Source organism: Oratosquilla oratoria, chromosome 38 (assembly GCF_046742065.1).
Source record: "Oratosquilla oratoria isolate Oo_2021 chromosome 38, ASM4674206v1, whole genome shotgun sequence".
Lineage (NCBI taxonomy): Eukaryota > Metazoa > Arthropoda > Malacostraca > Stomatopoda > Squillidae > Oratosquilla > Oratosquilla oratoria.
The window spans coordinates 15,477,575-15,496,098 of record NC_134814.1 but is presented as its reverse complement, the minus strand read 5'-3'; the positions used below and the strand labels follow the sequence as shown (position 1 = coordinate 15,496,098).

At 37.6% G+C, this 18,524-nt stretch overlaps 1 protein-coding gene across 1 annotated transcript in view; it reads left to right on the top strand.

Moving 5' to 3' along the window:
* Positions 1 to 14,662, top strand: part of LOC143019975 (vitamin K-dependent gamma-carboxylase-like) — a 39,757-nt gene extending 25,095 nt beyond the window's left edge. Inside the window, exons 8-12 of the mRNA XM_076176038.1 lie at positions 588 to 691; positions 7,135 to 7,266; positions 10,342 to 10,548; positions 12,256 to 12,370; positions 12,803 to 14,662. Coding sequence (XP_076032153.1) covers positions 588 to 691; positions 7,135 to 7,266; positions 10,342 to 10,548; positions 12,256 to 12,370; positions 12,803 to 13,791 — 1,547 coding nt within the window. The 3' untranslated portion in view covers positions 13,792 to 14,662. The remainder of the gene's footprint in view (positions 1 to 587; positions 692 to 7,134; positions 7,267 to 10,341; positions 10,549 to 12,255; positions 12,371 to 12,802) is intronic.
* Positions 14,663 to 18,524: the final 3,862 nt, after the last annotated feature.

Genomic DNA, 18,524 nt, shown 5'->3' with positions numbered 1-18,524 from the left:
AAATAAGGAAAAAATTCACATGATACAGAAAGGGTAATTGAATGGTGTGTTTATAGCTACTCATATTTCTTTGTGACTACTACATCCTGATCATTGTTGCATAATCTTTCTGGACAACTGAACAACATGCATTTTTATCTCTCTCTCTCTTTTGTAATATAAAGGAAAGGAATTACACTCATGTAGTTCTATCTTTTTTCTCCAACTATCATAGCTTATTTTGAATTCACTTATGTTCTTAGCTTAAGTTATATATTCTTAGTTACTATATTTGATGCATCTGTGTGGTGGGAATGTGTGTGAAATATAAACTTACTCTTCTTATGGGAAGGTTACTATTATTACTATTATTTCTAAAGGCATCATCTCATTCTACCACACTGGAAAGAAAAAAAAATGTCATCCTTTAGACTGATGGCCTTTATCAATTTGTTTCTATAACCTTATGATGCTTTACTATCCCATACCAAGAGATTTCTGTGTGTTTTTGACAGTTGACATTCCATGCTTGTATGTTGCTTCTTGTTTTGCAAGTTGTCATACAAATATACATTTTGAAATCATCTTACACAATTACTTTTGTTCAGGAGTTGAAAGGCAGCCAACCATAAAGCAGTATCTTACAACCTTCCTAGTGATACTATACATCTCAGTGCAAGTGGTCCTACCCTTCTCACATTCCATCACAAAGGTAGTACTCTCAGTGGTGTGTACAGGGCTGGATGGGGATCTTGAAAATGATATATGCACCCAACTGTCTTTCTGTAGTAAGATACATATTTGCTGTACTTGCCTACATTCGAGCTCCCTGGTAGCTCAGAGGGTAGCTGTCACTTCTTGTGCAAGTGATCCAAATCCAATTCGGAAGTCCAAATATCCGATTATCTGGGCGTGATTTGAAAAAATTGAAGTCCATATATATATATATATATATATATATATATATATATATATATATATATATATATATATATATATATATATATATATATATAAACATATACACACACACACGTCGGTCGGAGTGGCAGCGAAGTCTGGACTCCGGTGATAACTCCAAATTTCGAGGATCACAATGACAAGAAAGTACCTGTGTTATATTAATAGGGAAGGGGAAAGCTCGTGGTGTAGTGGGAAGGTGAAGAAAAAGGAGAAGGGGAGGGATTGCTGAGGAAAATGGAAGGAAATGAGGAAGGGGAAGATAGAGCCCAGGAACTCAGACAGTATATAAACAAGAGACCACCTGACGGTAGTGGTGAAGTCGATGTGATTATTAAAAATGTAAAAATTAGAAATATAGATAAGAGCAGTGCAATGGAAGGTGAAGATAACTATTTGCATGGATTTAAAGAAGGAGGACATGACAACCTCCCCCGACTAGTAAATCTAGAGGAGAAACTAAAAGAAATGAATGAAAATTTGGAAGCTAAGTTTAAACAAATAAAGTTAATTACTCAAAGAGTTGATAAGCTGGAAGCACTAAAGAAAGAGAATCAAAACCTAACTAAATAAATAGAATTAAAAAGACAGTTAAGAGAAGTAAAGAATGAGAATGAGGAATTGAAGAGGTGTAATAAAGAGAATAAAGAATCCATAGCAAAAGAGGTAAGTGGTTGGAAAAAAGTACAAGACAACAAAATGGAATTTAGAGGTATAATGGAACAGCAGATGAAAGAACAAACTAAGGACACAGTTATTAAAGTGATGAGGGAGAAGGAGAATATAGTAAGAGACTTAGCGGATAAAAAGAAATGTATAATCATATTAGGGATGGAAGAGAAGTATAATCTAAATAGGACTACAAGAATAGAGGAGGAAAGGGAAAAAGTAAATAGTATATTAGAAGTAGTTCAAGAAGATGAACTAGAAATAGGGAAACAAACAGAAGAAATGTATAGGCTCGGGAATACAATAAAGATAAGACCAGACCAATTAAGGTTAATTTCAGGTCACAATCGACAGCAGAGAATATCTTAGCAAAAATAGGGAAACTAGCAGACAGTGAACAATATAAACAGGTGTGGATAAAAAGAGAAATGAATAAAGAGGAAAGAGAGGAGAAAACAAAAAGACTAGAAGCTAAGGAAAGAACGAGAAAAGAACAGAGTCAGAAAAATAGAAATTCTATTGGAGAGTAGTGAATATGAAAGTGAGGAAATGGTTCATAGAAGAGAAAAATGGAAGGGAAACAGAAAACACGATGGAAGTAGCAGAAAATTAAAAATTCTTACACAAATATAGATGGCTTAATAACAGGCTTGAATGAACTAAATGATTACCTGAAGGAAAAAGAGCCGGACATAATGGGAATTGTAGAGACAAAACTGAAAGGTCCACTACCACCCAACAGTGTAGGACATGGTGCATATAATTATTGGATTAGAAACAGAGGTAAAACAAGGGGGTGGAGTTATGTTCCTGACTAAGAAGGATACAAATGTGAGGAATGTCGCATATGGAAAGAATAGAGTAGAGATGATTATGATGGAAGTGGAGGACAAGGATGGGAAGAGTAGGAAGTTTGCAGTATATTATGTGCCTCCTAAAACGGCTTCGTGGGAAGAGAAAGAACACAAAAATATGCCAGAAGACAAAAGGATAACACTAAATAAGATAATGGAAGATGGAGGAAGAATAGTTATAAAGGGTGATTTTAATTGTAAAGAAATCTGCTAGGAAAAGATGACAGTGAAGGGTGGAGACGACCTATAGAGAAATGTACTACTTGATGATTAGAGAACATACAATGACACAATGTATACAAGAGAACACTAGGTATAGAAATGAGGAAGAACCATCGAGACTGGACCTAATAATCACATCAGAACCCGAAATAGTGGACAAGATTGAATATAAGACACCAATAAGTAAAAGTGACCACATATTGATTGAACTGGAACTAAATGAGGAAAAATACATGAAAAAAGAACAATATAGAAATTTTGATAAAATAAGAGAATTTTTTCAAAAAGCTGACTGGGAAAGAATACACAAGGAGGAAACAACAGTAGAAAAGAAATGGAATGTTTTGACAAAAATTTATAAAGGAGTGGAAAACTATGTCCCAAGACAAAAGCAAGAAATAGAAGTGCTGGTACAACAAAGGATGTAGGGAGTTAAAAGACAAAAAGGATAAAGCTTGGATAAAATGGAAAAAAGGCAAAAGACCTGAAAAATTTAAAATATATACTAGTTATAGAAATGAACATGTACAAGTGTGCAGAGAAGAAAAGGGAAAATATGAAAAAGATGTCAGAAAAATGTAAAGATCAACCAAAACTATTCTACAGATTTGTAAATAACAAACTGAAAAATAAACAAGAATTAGAGAAACTATGACAAGGAGGAGTTGAATACACAGAGGAAATAGAAATGGCAGATATCATGAGCAAGCATTTTAAATCAGTGTTTACAAGGGAGAATATATAACCTAGAGATATTGAATGGGAGTAGAAAGTCCCCCCCTATGAAAGAGATAGAAGTATCAAAGAATGAAGTAATGAAACAGTTGAGTAATCTCAATGTCAGAAAATCGCATGGACCAGATGAAATGGCAAACTGGATTTTGAGAGAATGCAGGAATGAGCTAACAGACAAAATACATAGTCTAATAAACAGTTCATTGAAAGAAGGAAAAGTTCTAGAAGATTGGAAAAGAGCAAATATAGTACCTATATATAAAGGGGGAAACAAGGAAGACCCTAATAACTATAGACTGGTCTCTCTTACAAGTACGATAGCTAAGATTTGTGAAAGAATTATCAAAGTTAGATGGATAAGGCATTTGGAAAAAAACAATGTACTAAATCTAAGGAAATTTGGATTTAGACAAGGATGATCATGCGTCACAAACTTAATGTGTTTCTATTCAAAGCTAATAGATGTAATAGAAGAAAGAGATGGTTGGGCTGACTGTGCATTTCTAGACATGAAAAAAGCTTTTGATAAGGTGCCACATAAGAAGTTGCTTAAGAAATTAGAAACTGCAGGAGGAATACAGGACAAACTGCTGAAGTGGATGGAAGACTTCTTGCATGAAAGAAAAATGAGAGTGGTGATAAGAGACAAACACTCTAATTGGGATGAAGTGATAAGTGATGTTCCACAAGGAACAGTTCTGGCCCCAATAATGTTTGCTATATATATTAATGATATGGATAAAGGAATTGAAAGTTATATGAGCTTCTTTGTGGAAGATTGAAAATTAAAAAAAAAAAAAAATGAACACTGAAGAAGATTGTGAGTCACTACAGACTGATCTCAATAAAGTATGGGAATGGAGTAGGGAGTGGGAAATGGAATTCAATATTAAAAAGTGTAGTATAATGGAATTTGGAAGAAGCAAAAAAAAAAAAGAATAGTAGGATCATATCAATTAGGAGAAGAAATAAAAAAAAAGTTAAAAATAAGAAGGACCTGGGAGTCATTATTACGAATGATATGTCCCCCGAGAAACATATAAACAAATTTTTTTTGAGAAACTTATAATCTAATAAGAATAATCAAAATGGCATTTACATACCTGTTTGAAGAAATGGTAAAGAAAATACTAGTCACTTTGATAAGACCAAGATTGGAATATGCAGCGACGATGCGGTCACCAAGTACAAAAAAATGTATAACAAAACTTGAAAGAATACAAAGAGCAATTACAAAATTGGCACCAACACTCCCAGAACTATATATGAAGAGAGACTAGCAAAACTTGAGCTACAGACATTAGAGCAAAGAAGAGAGGAGACTTGATAACTATTTATAGAATCATGAAAGGCATAGAAACTATTGATAGAGAGGATCTACAATCTCATAATAAAATGGGATGGTAGAAATACAATAGGACACGGAAAGAAAATCAAGACAGTTATAGAAGAGACCTGAAAAAGAATAGCTTTCCCCACAGAGTAATAGACATTTGGAACAAGTTAGATGAGAAAGTGGTGTGTGCAAAAACAATACATGAATTCAAAAACAGTCTAGATAGAATAAGGTATGAAGACGAAAAACCATGAGCATAGCTCCCCTTCCTGTAAAATACAACTAGGTAAACACAACTAGGTAAATATACAGACATCAATTTTTTGGAATCATGCCCGGATAATCGGACTTCCAAGTTGGACTGCCCACCTCTAACAAAAATAGGTACCAGTGGGTTTCCTTTGTAATTCTATGTGAGTTTGCACCCTGTCAGGTCCATCTGATGCCTTAAACAGAGAGTAAAACTTACAAACAAAAATAATGCAGCACCCTCCTAATACAAGTAACTCAGGCTTTACTCTTGGTATCCCTACTGTTCCTCACTGAAGTTAGAGCTGTCTTCCTATCATTGTAATTTACTCTGAATTTATTTATACTTTGAGCATTAAACATTTCTTTAGAGAATGTTGCACTAGCATTTACCTGATTGCATTTACTTCATTGAAATATATAGGAAAGGACATACCATCATGGAATACCATATTTTTTTCTCTAATGATCAAATTCATTCACTTATAATGTTAGATTGGGATACATCTTCTGTAAGGCTGTTCCAGGAGTTGGCATATTTCTAAGAAAAATTATGTGTCTTTGTATCATTCATGCATGTATTCATTTTCAATTATTTCCCATGACTTCATGGCACCCTCCTGTCCCAGACCAAGAAATCTTCTCTGTCAGCTTTATCCATTCTTCACATTAACCTAACCACTACCATACAATCATTTCACCTCTTTATCTTCTTTCTTTTGATGAGAATAGGTTTAATACTTCCGATCTTTCTTTATGTGGTCTGTCTGTCTATCTGGAGATCAATTTAGTTGCTGCTTTTTGTATTCTTCATTTTGTGCAAGGACTAACCCAAATCTGTATACTTCTGTCTAGAGTGGATAAGGTTAACAGGTGTTTACATCATCTCTCCATCCATATAGTGAAAATCCACTCTTATGTTAATCAACTGTCTGTATATCTCACCCAGAAGCTTGTTGTGGGTTGACTGATTATCTATGACCAGCTCTCCCAGTTCCATTATTTTGTTTGCATAATTGTTTCAGTTCCAATTGAATAAGTCATTTATGGTCTCAGTGCTTCATCTTTTTTTTTTAGCTTGTTTTCCACACTTTGTCTACTTTTTTCTTTCTTCTCATGACAAATTGTAGACTTCCTCATCTTTAGTTTCCTTATGCTTGTTACAGTGTCTGCAAACATGTTAGTGTAGCCTGTCATTCTTTTCATTTCATTTACATAAAATCTGATCATTATGGTTACTAGTGCTGACCCTTGTGGAACTCTTTTAGTTACTTCCCTTCATCCAGATATCTCATGTTTTACTACTGTTCTCATGTATTGGTTTTTCAGATTTCTCACATATTCCAAGAAGCTTTCCTTAACTACTCTGTTAGACTTCAGTTTTCATAATATTCATTTGTTAGGTACCTTATTAAATATCTTCTGCAGACTCTGAGCTACTTCATAAGTTTAAGTGGAGCTGAACTTTAGAGAGCCCTTGTCCAGAAGAGATCAAAGGAACTAGGAAGTAGTTCAAAGAATTAAACTTTTCTTTTACATGTTATAAGAATATCAAAACATTTCCCTTGTGTGCTAACAGCTGATGCAAAAGCTGCATTTATTTTGGGTGCAATTTTCTTTCCAGTTGTATTCCACATAAATTTGATATAGCCCACTGCAGTGATTATGTCAAGTTCATGAGGAAGCGACTTAAATCAACAACAGCTATTATTTTTACACTCTGTGGTGGCTTTTACTCATTATTAAATACTGGCTGGTTATGGAAGGGCTTAATGATAATATATGAATTAATCATGAGTATCTAGATGTGATGCCACTGCTGTTCACAAGGTTAAGACACCTTCCAGCCTTCTAGAGATAAAACCTCTACTTTTCCCAAACACCACTGAAGTTGTAGCTCTGTAGGTTTACACTCCATTCCTGGACTAAGATCAAGATGTCAACAAAGATATCTATAGGTCCCTTTGTCATAAATCACTTACTTACTAGGTGCTATGGTGTTCTTGTGGGGTGAACCTTTAAGCAGTAAATTCATTGAAAGCTTATTACTGTTACTTATTATCTATTTATCCCTCCCTTTTACCTTTCATAGTTTCATAGATTGAGTAAGATTTAAACTTTACATTTCAGGGTTACACTACATGGACTGATGGACCTTATGGTTACAGCTGGGACATGATGGTACACTCATGGGAAACTCTCCATGTTAAAATCACTGCTGTTGATAACAAATCAGGAGAAGAATTTTATGTTGATCCAAATGTAAGCCAAATATTATACATAAATGTATTAAGCTCCTATATATTGTGCGAGTGGTCACTAGAGGTGACCATGGTATAATTGGTAAGCAAGCCTGCCCAGACAGTGAGAGGTCCTGAGTTTGATTCCTGGGTAGTGCCAGCTTTTCAGTGATGCTCCCTACCACACATGGCACAGTGAGTAGGATACCTGGAATGGTGCACATTCCTGGACTAATGGTGTCCCAGGGAAGGAAGATATGCAAGTGGTCACTAGAGACAATCATGTTGTAATCAGTAAGCATGCCCACCCGGTCAGTGGAAGGTCCTAGGTTTGATTCCTGGGCAATGACAGCTTTTCAGTGATGTTCCCTATCACACATGTAGGGTCAAATATTAAAAAAGTTATGCTGAAGATATTATTCAAGCATAACAAATTATTTAAAATTGAGTCACTTTTAACACTTATCCCTACTTTTTTCTAAGCTCATTAAATCTCTCCTTCACTATCTCTATGATTCCAAGTCATCATTTTCCTTTAGCATTCTATAGTGTAGGACAAGAATACTGCCCCTATATTCTTCCTGTGTGTTATAAGAAGCAGCTAACTGGGGCAGAATGAGGGGACTAGGACTCCCACTTTACATAAACTTCTCCCATGAAAAGCCAAGGCCAAGTATGCTTTGGGTCAGCCACACCCCTTATATGAAAGATTAAGGTTTTTGTTAATGTGTATATGTAAGATATATGGTAAAAAATGACTACCAGTAGTTGCTATTTGTATGAAAAAGCTAAGAAAATATATAGAAATCATGGCTGGTTCTTACTTTAATGAAAATACATCCTAACATTATAATAACTTGCATTTCTGTTCTGAGAAAGATTTTTGATGGCTGAGGAATGGGTGTATGCTTTCACTCCACCAGCCTGCCTTATATGGGGGAGAAAGCCCATTGATATGTATCTATAAGAATGACTCAATTAATAGGAATATTCCAAAGTGTGGAAATGTTATGTAGATTTTTTTATCTCTTCAATCCTTGATATGATGCACATATTTCACTTTCTGAGCAGTGGACAGACCAGTATTTTGGTACAGTAAGTCCTCGTTATACTGCACATTTGCGTTCCTGAAAACCTTACTACAAATTGAAATTACCGTATACCAAACCCATTACAACATGTAATAATAGGAGCAGACGTACCTTCTCCCTGCTCTTTCCTCTTCAGAATATCTAGCGGATACCGTATCTGTGAATTTTTCTTACCATAAATAGAATAGAAGGTAGTAATTACCAAATTCCGTAACTGTGAATTTACCGGATAAAGAGTTACCATATACAGAGGACTCACTGTATTTACCATATTTGTAGAATCTTTATATATTAGATGCCCAATCTTTTATTTACTTCAACCCTGTTGCCATTTTCTGGTAATACTCATAACAAACATCCATGCTAACTAGGATACCTGAGTGGTAAAGAGAAATAAGCTTAAACCCTTTGAATGTTAGAGATTAATCATCTCTACAGTACTCATCAAAAGTATGTGGTGCCTAACCCTTGTATTTACGTAGTTGTATTTTACAGGAAGGGGAGCTATGCTCATAGTGTCCCACCTTTGTATCTCACAGTGTCTAGTTTGCTCTTAAATTTGTGAATGGTTTTTGCGCACACTATTTTTTTTTCCAGTTTGTTCCAAGTGTCCACCACTCTATGTGGAAAACTGTTTTTCTTCAGATCTCTTCTATAACTATGTTTTTTATTTTCTTTCCATGTCCTCTTGTGTTTCTCTTGTCCCAGTTTAACAGGTCCTCTCTATCGAGTATTTCTGTGCCCTTCATGATTCTGTAGATGGTCAGTAGGTCGCCTCTCTCTCTTCTTTGCTCCAGAGTTGGTAACTCCAGTTTAGCCAATCTCTCCTCATTTCACAAGTTTGTAAGTGCAGGGGCCATTTTTGTGGCTGCTGTCTGGATTCTTTCTATTTTCTTTATATTCTTTTTGGTACTGGGTGACCACATTGTGGCTGCATAATGATGACTAAAAGGCATTTTCTGAGGTGAAATTATGTAGATAGAATGTATCTGGCAACCCCCTGCTGTCACGTTGGGCCAACAGAGTGGAGTGTGAGGGAGAACCCAGCCAGTCACTCCCACACTGCCATGGGAAGAGCATTTACAGGTAACCCCTCTCTTTGGGACCTTGCCTTTTTTCACACTGGTTTTCTTCATTTCCCTAGGGTCTGTATCATTACCATGGCCCCTACAAAGGAATTAACTAAAGAAATAATTGCCCAAGTCATTGGACTAAAGAAGGCAGGCCATGGAACTAAAGAAATCAGTGAAATGTTGAAGGTGGCCAAGTCCAAAGTCAAGAGATACATGGTGCAATTTCAGGAGGGAGGAGGGCTGGAGATACCATCCCAGAAACCTAGGATAGGGCATCCTAAGAAGACTTCTCCAAGGGTTTTGAACATCATAAAGTGTACTTTAGAGTCAAATCCACTAACAAAAGCAAAATCTCTGAAGGAAAGTCTTCTTAGGACCTCCTGCCCCAGGTTACTGGGATGGTATCTCCAGCCCTCCTCCTCCCGAAATCGCACCATGCATCTCTTGACTTTGGTCTTGAAGACCTTCAACATTTTACTGATTTCTTTAGTTCCATGGCCTGCCTTCTTTAGTCCAATGACTTGGGCAATAATTTCTTAAGTTAATTCCTTTGTAGTAGACATGTCAATGATACAGACTCTAAGGAAATGAAGAAAAATCAGTGTGAAAAAAGGCAAGGTCACGAAGAGAGGGTTTACATGTAAATGCCCTTCCTACAGCAGTGTGGGAGCGACTGGCTGAGTTCTCCCTCACCTTCCACTCTGTTGGCCCAGCGTGACAGCAGGGGGTTGCCAGATACATTCTATCTACATAATTTCACCTCAGAAAATGCCTTCCTATTTTCGTCATCAATATGCGGCCGCAAGGGGTAGGCGCCGCATACTTTTGACAAGTGCTGTAAATAAAATTACCAGGCAATAGTCTTTACAAACATACAAGTCAATCAACATATCCAATAGGTTAACCTAGAATCCATAAATAACCTGTCTACAGGCATGGGTACTTCAACAGCGCTGGACAAGCCATGCTGATCAAGCTATACAGTATGCCAAGTGCCTTAGTAGCAATTTAGAGGAGTATGGCCTGCACAAACCAACCATCTTTATTGATGTGTGGAAGTCTCTCAACCGAAGAATTCACCAGCGTATATTTCGCCCTGATGTGGACCTCGCCAGAGCCCCTTGGTCACCATGGCAACAGGTTCGAAGTCTGTTTGTAGTGGAATATTATGGTTGCCTCTAAGTATACATATACAGTGCTACCTCTCATTAACGGACGTTAATTAGCTGTGTTTGCGGTGTTTTTGCTGTGTTTTCGGTGCTGTTGTTTAGTGCTGTGCAATCACTATGCCACCCAAAAACCACTCCAAAACACCGAAAACACCACAAACACAGCTAATCAACGTCCGTTAATGAGAGGTAGTGCTGTACTATTACCACAAAAAACACAAATACAGAAGTATCTCTGTATGCATAGTGGCCTTCTGGTACTGTGGGACCCAACTGAAGATCTGCAGAGTCCCAAGGCCATATTCCCAAAGAGAGATGGGGAAAGGGTGTGGACTTTGGAGTCTGATGAATATTCTTATTGCCAATAGAGTATTGCAGTTTCATGGAGGTGTGGGCATCCAGCTTCTTTCTCTACAAAATCACTACTCACAAACTTTACATGTCAATACCAAATAGTCATTAATGTGGAATAAACTTCCTGTAGAGCTAATGGCATGTTGTGCATAATGAAGTTTTACAATCTAATTGGATAAACACTGGTATGGTGTATCTAAAAAATATTTTGTTTACTTACCTGCATATGTGCTTGCTTATCTATTTTTTCTCTGTATCTGTCCTATCATGGATTAAAATGTTTTCTATCAGTATATTTCACAAATACAGTCGAACCTCGAAAGCCCAGACTAATTGGGGGGAAGGGTGGTCCGGTCATGCCAAAAGTCCAGTCATCGAAAATATCACCCTAACACCCGTAGATTTTCATAGCTGTATACGTATATGTAATGTATAATATGGCATAGAAACACATAAAAATAATACTCTAACACTGTAATAATAACAATACTGTAATAATAATGCTATAATACTAATAATTATGCAATAATAACTGTAATACAGGCATGTATACTGTATATAAAGTGTACTGTATTTTTTATTACATACACTGTAAATATCGGAAGGTATGCACGCGGGACAGAGGTGGTGGACAGGGTTGCCGCGTTTTCTACACTGCCGTGTAGAATGGGAGTATTGCCATACCGGGGCATACATTTTTCTCAGGCGTGTGCAGACTTTTAAAGCAAGATATACTTGTCAAACTTTGACAAAATGTTGGTTCTAGTTTTTTTTTATTCTTGAATGTATATAAGGCTCCCATGCCCTAACATATTCAGTAAGATGTATTTTTTTTTTATTATCGCTAAAATAAAGCTGAAACTTTAGCGTAGATTTTTTTCTACACGGTAAAAACGTATCTTTTGGGGTATAATATTTTATAAGTAACACAATTACCAATAAGTCATATTTTGATGTACCATTCATTATTTGATAACTAGTTCTATGATTTTTAAACAAAAGTTTGAGTTTTTTAATGTTTTTAACAGCCCGCTGATATGTAGAAAAAAAAATCCTCATGTCCTTGTACAGTTGCCACATGCCGCTATTTTACTACGTTTTGGTACAAAATTCTACGAAACGGCAGCCCTGGTGGCGGCTTGACTGGGCCGGGTTTGAGTACACGTGTACGGCCGTCGCTGCCACCTACCGGAAAAATAGGGAACTTTGCTTGAAAAGTCTGCCCTTTGTTCATTTCGACCGGTCATACAAGGGTCCAGGCTTTCGAGGTTCGACTGTATAATTCAATGTTGAAATGAAAGACTATATCTTTGTTACATGTCAGGTCAACTGGGTGCTGCCACTGGCTACAGAGCTGAATGGCTGGCGACAGCATCTAGACAAACTTCAGAACTTCAGTGACCCAGCAACAGATAAGATCTTCATTACTGACTTCCCAGGTAAGGTAGGAATGAGTTAAGATTTGGGAGTGGATATTTGGTTGACTGCATAGATTGTCATTATTTCAACTGAAGAATATATAGCCTTTGGAATTAAAAAAACAAAATATTAAAAAAAATTCTTCTTAAAATAATAGAACTTAAAACACTTACCTCCTTCAGCTCTTCTTTCAAATATTTATGATATACAGTACTACCTCTCATTAATGGACTAAAAGGGGGGTAACGGTGTCCGTTGATGTGAATAATCCATTGATTTGGAGTGGTTTCTGGGTGGCATAGTGATTGCACAGCACTAAACAACAGCACCAAAAACACAGCGAAAACACCACAAACACAGCTAATTAATGTCTGTTAATGAGAGGTAGTACTGTACTATAGAACTGAAGAGCAACCTATACTAACACATCATGTTTTCTCTTTCTCTGGGAGGTTTCTCTGTCGAGAGCTACTTGGAAGATGACTTGGATAACATCACCCTTGAAGTCATGATGGGATCTGTTCTTGTAACACTGCCATCAGAATATGATATACAGGTCCAGCACAAATTCAAACATTCAACAAAGTCATGGGAGGGTTACCATTTGGGAGGTGAGCCACATGTCCTCAGTGAAGAGAAGTTGGATGAGAAGCATGAAAAGTCTTTTGTAGATTCTGAAGTCACCAAAACACAGCAAATTAGAAATGAAGATCAGAGTTCAAAGAAACAAGTTATTGCAAACCTTGAGCACCCAGAAACAGCCTGTGGTGAAGAGACAAATGAAAAAGAGAAAAGTAGCAACTCTCTGCACAATAACATTCATATGACACTGGACAAGTATGACAAAATTGCAAATGTGAATGAAGAAGATAGATGGTACAACTATCATAAGGAACCAGTGAGTGAAACTCAAGAATGCAGTCATGATTGTCGTAAATATTCTGAACCTACCGTAGAAGAATATCAAAGTAAAATATCCAAGGTCAAATTGAATGAAGGTGATATTATCACTCTTCCCCAAGGTGTCCTCCATAGTATCACAACAATCTCATCAGTTCCAGCAGCATACATGTACACCTTCACAAATAATAGCCTAAAGAGAAACTTACAAAAATGTAGCAAAGAAAACATAGCTGAGGTAAATCCTCATGGAACAAACCAGTTTACCCAAAAGGAAAAATGGGAAGCTGTTATTCACAGTCCATTGTCCAGTCGGAGCTTCTTGAATATAAATTCAGAAACTTGTGGTCATTCTCCAAATGAGTTTGATGATACCCAATACTTCCCATCATTCAGTGATTTCATTTGGTTTTTGACGAACAAAGGTAAGGGTATTAAAAAATGTGCAAAGCTCTTGATGCAAGCTGTTCTACACTTAATTCTTGGATATGATATGTCTGATGATATGAAATATGATCATTCCTTTTCACAGAACTATTAAGATATGTGAAGGAGTGATTGCACTGACAGCACTGTATGGGGCAGAAACATAGAACATAAGAGAGGAAGAGAGAAAGAGTATAAATTTGTTTGAGATGAAATGACTGAGAAGTACGGTAGGGGTTGCTAAGCTGGATAGAGTGAGAAACAAGAGGTGAGGAGCTGGGGTGGAAAGGGAGTTGAGAGATAGGGTTGATGAAAGAGTATTGGGATGGTTTAGGCACTTGGAGATGAGTGAAGAAAGATTTGTAAAAGAGGTGTGGAAGGCAGAGATGGAGTGAACATCCCTGCAAACATGATTTAGTGAGCCAACATTGGCCCTAAGTTGGTCCAAGGATGAGATAGATGGATGGGGTAAAAGGGATACTGGGAAAGAGGGGAATGTCTGTTGAGGAGTGAAGGTAGAAGACAGAAGATAGAGGTGAGTGGAGAATGGTTGTGTATAGATAATGCTGTGATGCATGGAAGGGAATGGATGGGGGATGGGTGGTAAGGGATTATATATGAATGATATTCTGACACAGCCCAAAGTGATTTCTCCCCATTTCTTTTTCTACATGAGGGGACAGAGAGGGGGGGTTCACCAATTAAGTGAAGCAGCCTTGCTGTGGATGTGCTGTCATGCTCCATTACTTCTTACCCAGGGCAGTGGGCGAGATGCAGGGATGATCCATCATCCTGGAGGAGCCAAGAAAAGAGGGAGGGAGGAGTGGTGAATGGGAGTGGAGTATGTGAGGATGAAATGAGTGGGACTGGATTTATGCCTTTGACTTTGGCTACCTCCCTTGTAAGTGGAAAAAGCTGTTGGTATATGTATGTCTATGTATTAAGATAACAGGTCAATTTGCACAGGAAATAATGACAATATTGTATACAGCATAATAAACATTTTAGATTCATTAATATGACCAAGTACTGATTTCAATCCATTTCTTAGTTAAACAAAACTTTTACTATTTTAGCAGTCACTTGGAAAGATATCATAAACTTTAGGATACCAGTACAGTAAGTCCTCATTACACAGTACATATGCATTCCTGAAAACCTTACCACAAATTTAAATTACTGTGGATACCGAACCCATTATAACATGTATTAATAGGATATGGCAGACGCACCTTCTCCCTGTTCTTTCCTCTTCAAAATATCTAGCGGATACCATATCTGTGAATTTTTCTTACAGTAAATAGAATCAAGGGTAGTAATTACCAAATACTGTAACTGTGAATTTACCAGATAAAGAATTACCGTATAAGGAGGACTCACTGTATATACAAAATGCTCCTCGTCCCATCAGTTCTGGAGGTACCTTTCCATTTTATGATACAGTACTGTGACAGCTAGAAGGTCAGTAGTATTTTAATATTTTATTGAAAATAACCAGCACTTTTATTTTTGGAGACAATATTGCCCTAGAAGTGGAGTCATGGAGTGATTAAAGGAGAAATCTTGAGAGGGTATCATAATGGAGGAGAGGTGAGGCAAGGGACAAGGGTGAAAAGAAAGCTGGTAGATAGGGCTCATCAAAGAATATTGAGATGGTCTGGCCATATGGAATCAATCTGTTGCCCCTGGTCTCTTGCAGAAAACTTGCAGCCTTCATATAACCAGCAACAGCCTCTGGATGGGTCCACAAATCACTCAGGGAAGATATATTGTGTTATTGTCTTGAGATTGTTAGTATGGGGCATTATAATATGAGGAGTTCTGGTCATATGTGTCATAATTGCATCTAAGGCAGTTTCAATCTTCAGCCAGGCCTATTCTTTGCTGGTACTGTTTTATTGACAAATGGTCTCCTGAATGCTGGTGTGCTAGTGTGATTCTCATCAGCTGTGAAAGTTTTTTTTCTGTGGAGGTTTAAGTCTGGGAACTGTTGTTGGGATAAAAGTTTAGTGCTCGGTCTTGAAGGGCCCATTTAGTGATCTGAATATGTATGTGTTTTTGTGTGGATGTTTTGTGGTATAGGTATTAGGTTGTTATGTTTCATTATAGTGGATCCTAAGGTTAATTAAGATAGTTCTGTTCCTACACATCATAATCCAGTTTTTGACATAGGTTGAAACGAGCCTAAGCAAGCACCTTTCATGATGCTTGCTTTCCTTTTCTTCAATGTACTGCTATCATTCATATTACTCATTCTTTCCATGTGTCCAAATCCAATACTCTTTCATCGATCCTATCTCCCAACTCCCTTTCCACTCCAACTCTCCTCATTTCTCAATCTATCCAGCCTAGTAACCCCTACCATACCTCTCAGGCATTTCATCTCAAACACATTTAAAATCTTTCTCTCTTCCTCTCTTATATTCCATGTATCTGCCCTATACAGTGCTGTCAGCACAATCACTCCTTCATATAACATCCATTCCCAAATGTCTATTTCTCATTACACTTTTTAATCTCCCAAGGCATTTACTTGCTTCTCTCAATCTACATTCTACCTCCACTACACTTTTACCTTTCCACCCAAGTATCTAAAGCTACGCACTTCATCCCTTAATACTCAATTCCAGTTTGCTGCCATTTTTTCCCCTTGTACATCTCATCACCTTACTTTTACCCACATTTATCTTCAACTTCCTTCTTTCACACACCTTCCCAAACTTTGTCACTAACTTCCTCAATCCCTCCTCTGATCCTGTTACAAGAGCAGTGTTGTCAGCAAACAACTGGCTATCTCCAATTTTTCTCCATTTTCTTTAACCATCTCCAATCCCCAGCCCATTACCCTTGTGTTTACCTCTTGCATCACTCCATCCATGTATAAATTGAACAGCCAAGGTGACATAACACATCCCTGTTGAAGTCCCACCTTTACCTCAAGCCACTCACTCTCTCCATTTCTAATTCCAACAGACTCAACTGCTCTCATAAAAACTCCTGACTGCCCTTAACAACTTTTCTCTTATCCCATATATCTGCAATACCTCCCACAGTGCCTTCTTATCTATCCTGTCATAAACCTTTTCCAAATCCAAAAAGGGAGTGGTTTTTATGCCTTTGTTTTTTTTATATCTCCCTTGTAAGGGGTAAAGCCTTTGGTAATGTATATATAAAGGACCAAAAAACATCCTTACCTTCTCCCAAAGCTTTCTCACATATCTGCTGTACCACAAAAATCTAATCCATGCAACCCCTACCTATCCTAAACCCACACTGTTCCTCACTAATTACTCCCTGTTCCATTCCTAACACTCTCAATCAAAACCTTCCCAACTACACTCAACAAACTGATCCCTCTGAAACTACTACTCACACTTGTCCCCTTCCCCCTTGTAAGATTGGTAAAAGAGGTGTGGAAGGCAGAGGTAGAAGGAGTGAACATGAGGGGGCAACCAAGGATGAAATGAATGGATGGGGTAAAAGGGGGATTGGGAAGGAGGGGAATGTCTACTGAGGAAGGAAGGGAGAAGACAGAAGATAGGGGTGAGTGGAGAATTGTTGTGCATGGATGATGCCATGATGCACGGGAGTGGGTGAGGGATGTGAGGGAGTAAGTGAGAATGATATTTTGATGCAGTCCAAAGGGATTTCTCCCCATCTTCTCTCTTTTTGCATAAAGGGAGAGAGGGGGGGATTGCCAATTAAATGAAGCGGCCTTGCTGTGGATGTACAGTCGAACCTTGAAAGCCCAGACCCTCGTATGACCGGTCGAAATGAACAAAGGGCGGACTTTTCAAGCAAAGTTCCCTATTTGTCCGGTAGGTGGCAACGACGGCCGTACACGTGTACTCAAACCCGGCCCAGTCAAACTGCCACCAGAGCTGCCGTTTCGTAGAATTTTGTACCAAAACGTAGTAAAATAGCAGCATGTCGCAACTGTACAAGGACATAAGGAATTTTTTTCTACATATCAGCGGGCTGTTAAAAACGTTCAAAAACTCAAACTTTTGTTTAAAAATCATAGAACTAGTTATCAAATAATAAATGGTACATCAAAATATGACTTTTATGGGTAATTGTGTTACTATAAAATATTATACCCCAAAAGATACGTTTTTACCGTGTAGAAAAAAATTCTGCGCTAAAGTTTCAGCTTTCTTTTAGCAATAATAATAATAAAAAAAAAAAATCTATCTTACTGAATATGTTAGGGCATGGGGGCCTTTTATACATTCAAGAATAAAAAAACTAGAACCAACATTTTGACAAGTATATCTTGCTATGAAAGTCTGCACACGCCCGAGAAAAATGTATGGCAACACTCCCATTCTACACGGCAGTGCAGAAAATGCATCAACCCTGGCCACCACCACTGTCCCGCATGCATACCTTCTGATATTTACAGTGTACGTAATAAAAAATACAGTACAGTACACTGTATATACAGTACATTTACATGCCTGTATTACAGTTATTACCGAATTTTTGGTATTATAGCATTATTATTACAGTTGTTATTATTACAATGTTAGAGTATCATTATGTGTTTCTATGCCATATCATACATTACCTATATGTATACCGCTATGAAAATCTACGGTTGTTGGGGCGATATTTTCTATGACTGGACGTTTGACATGACAGGACCACCCTTCCCCCCAATTGGTCCGGGCTTTTGAGGTTCGACTGTACTGTGTTTTGCTACATTGCTTCCGACACCTCTGGGCAGTGGGTGAGATACAGGGATGAACAGTCATCCAGGAGGAGCCAAGATAAGAGGTGGGGGGGTGAATGGGAGTGGAGTATGTGGAGATGGAATGGGTGGGAGTGGATTTTATGCCTTTGTTT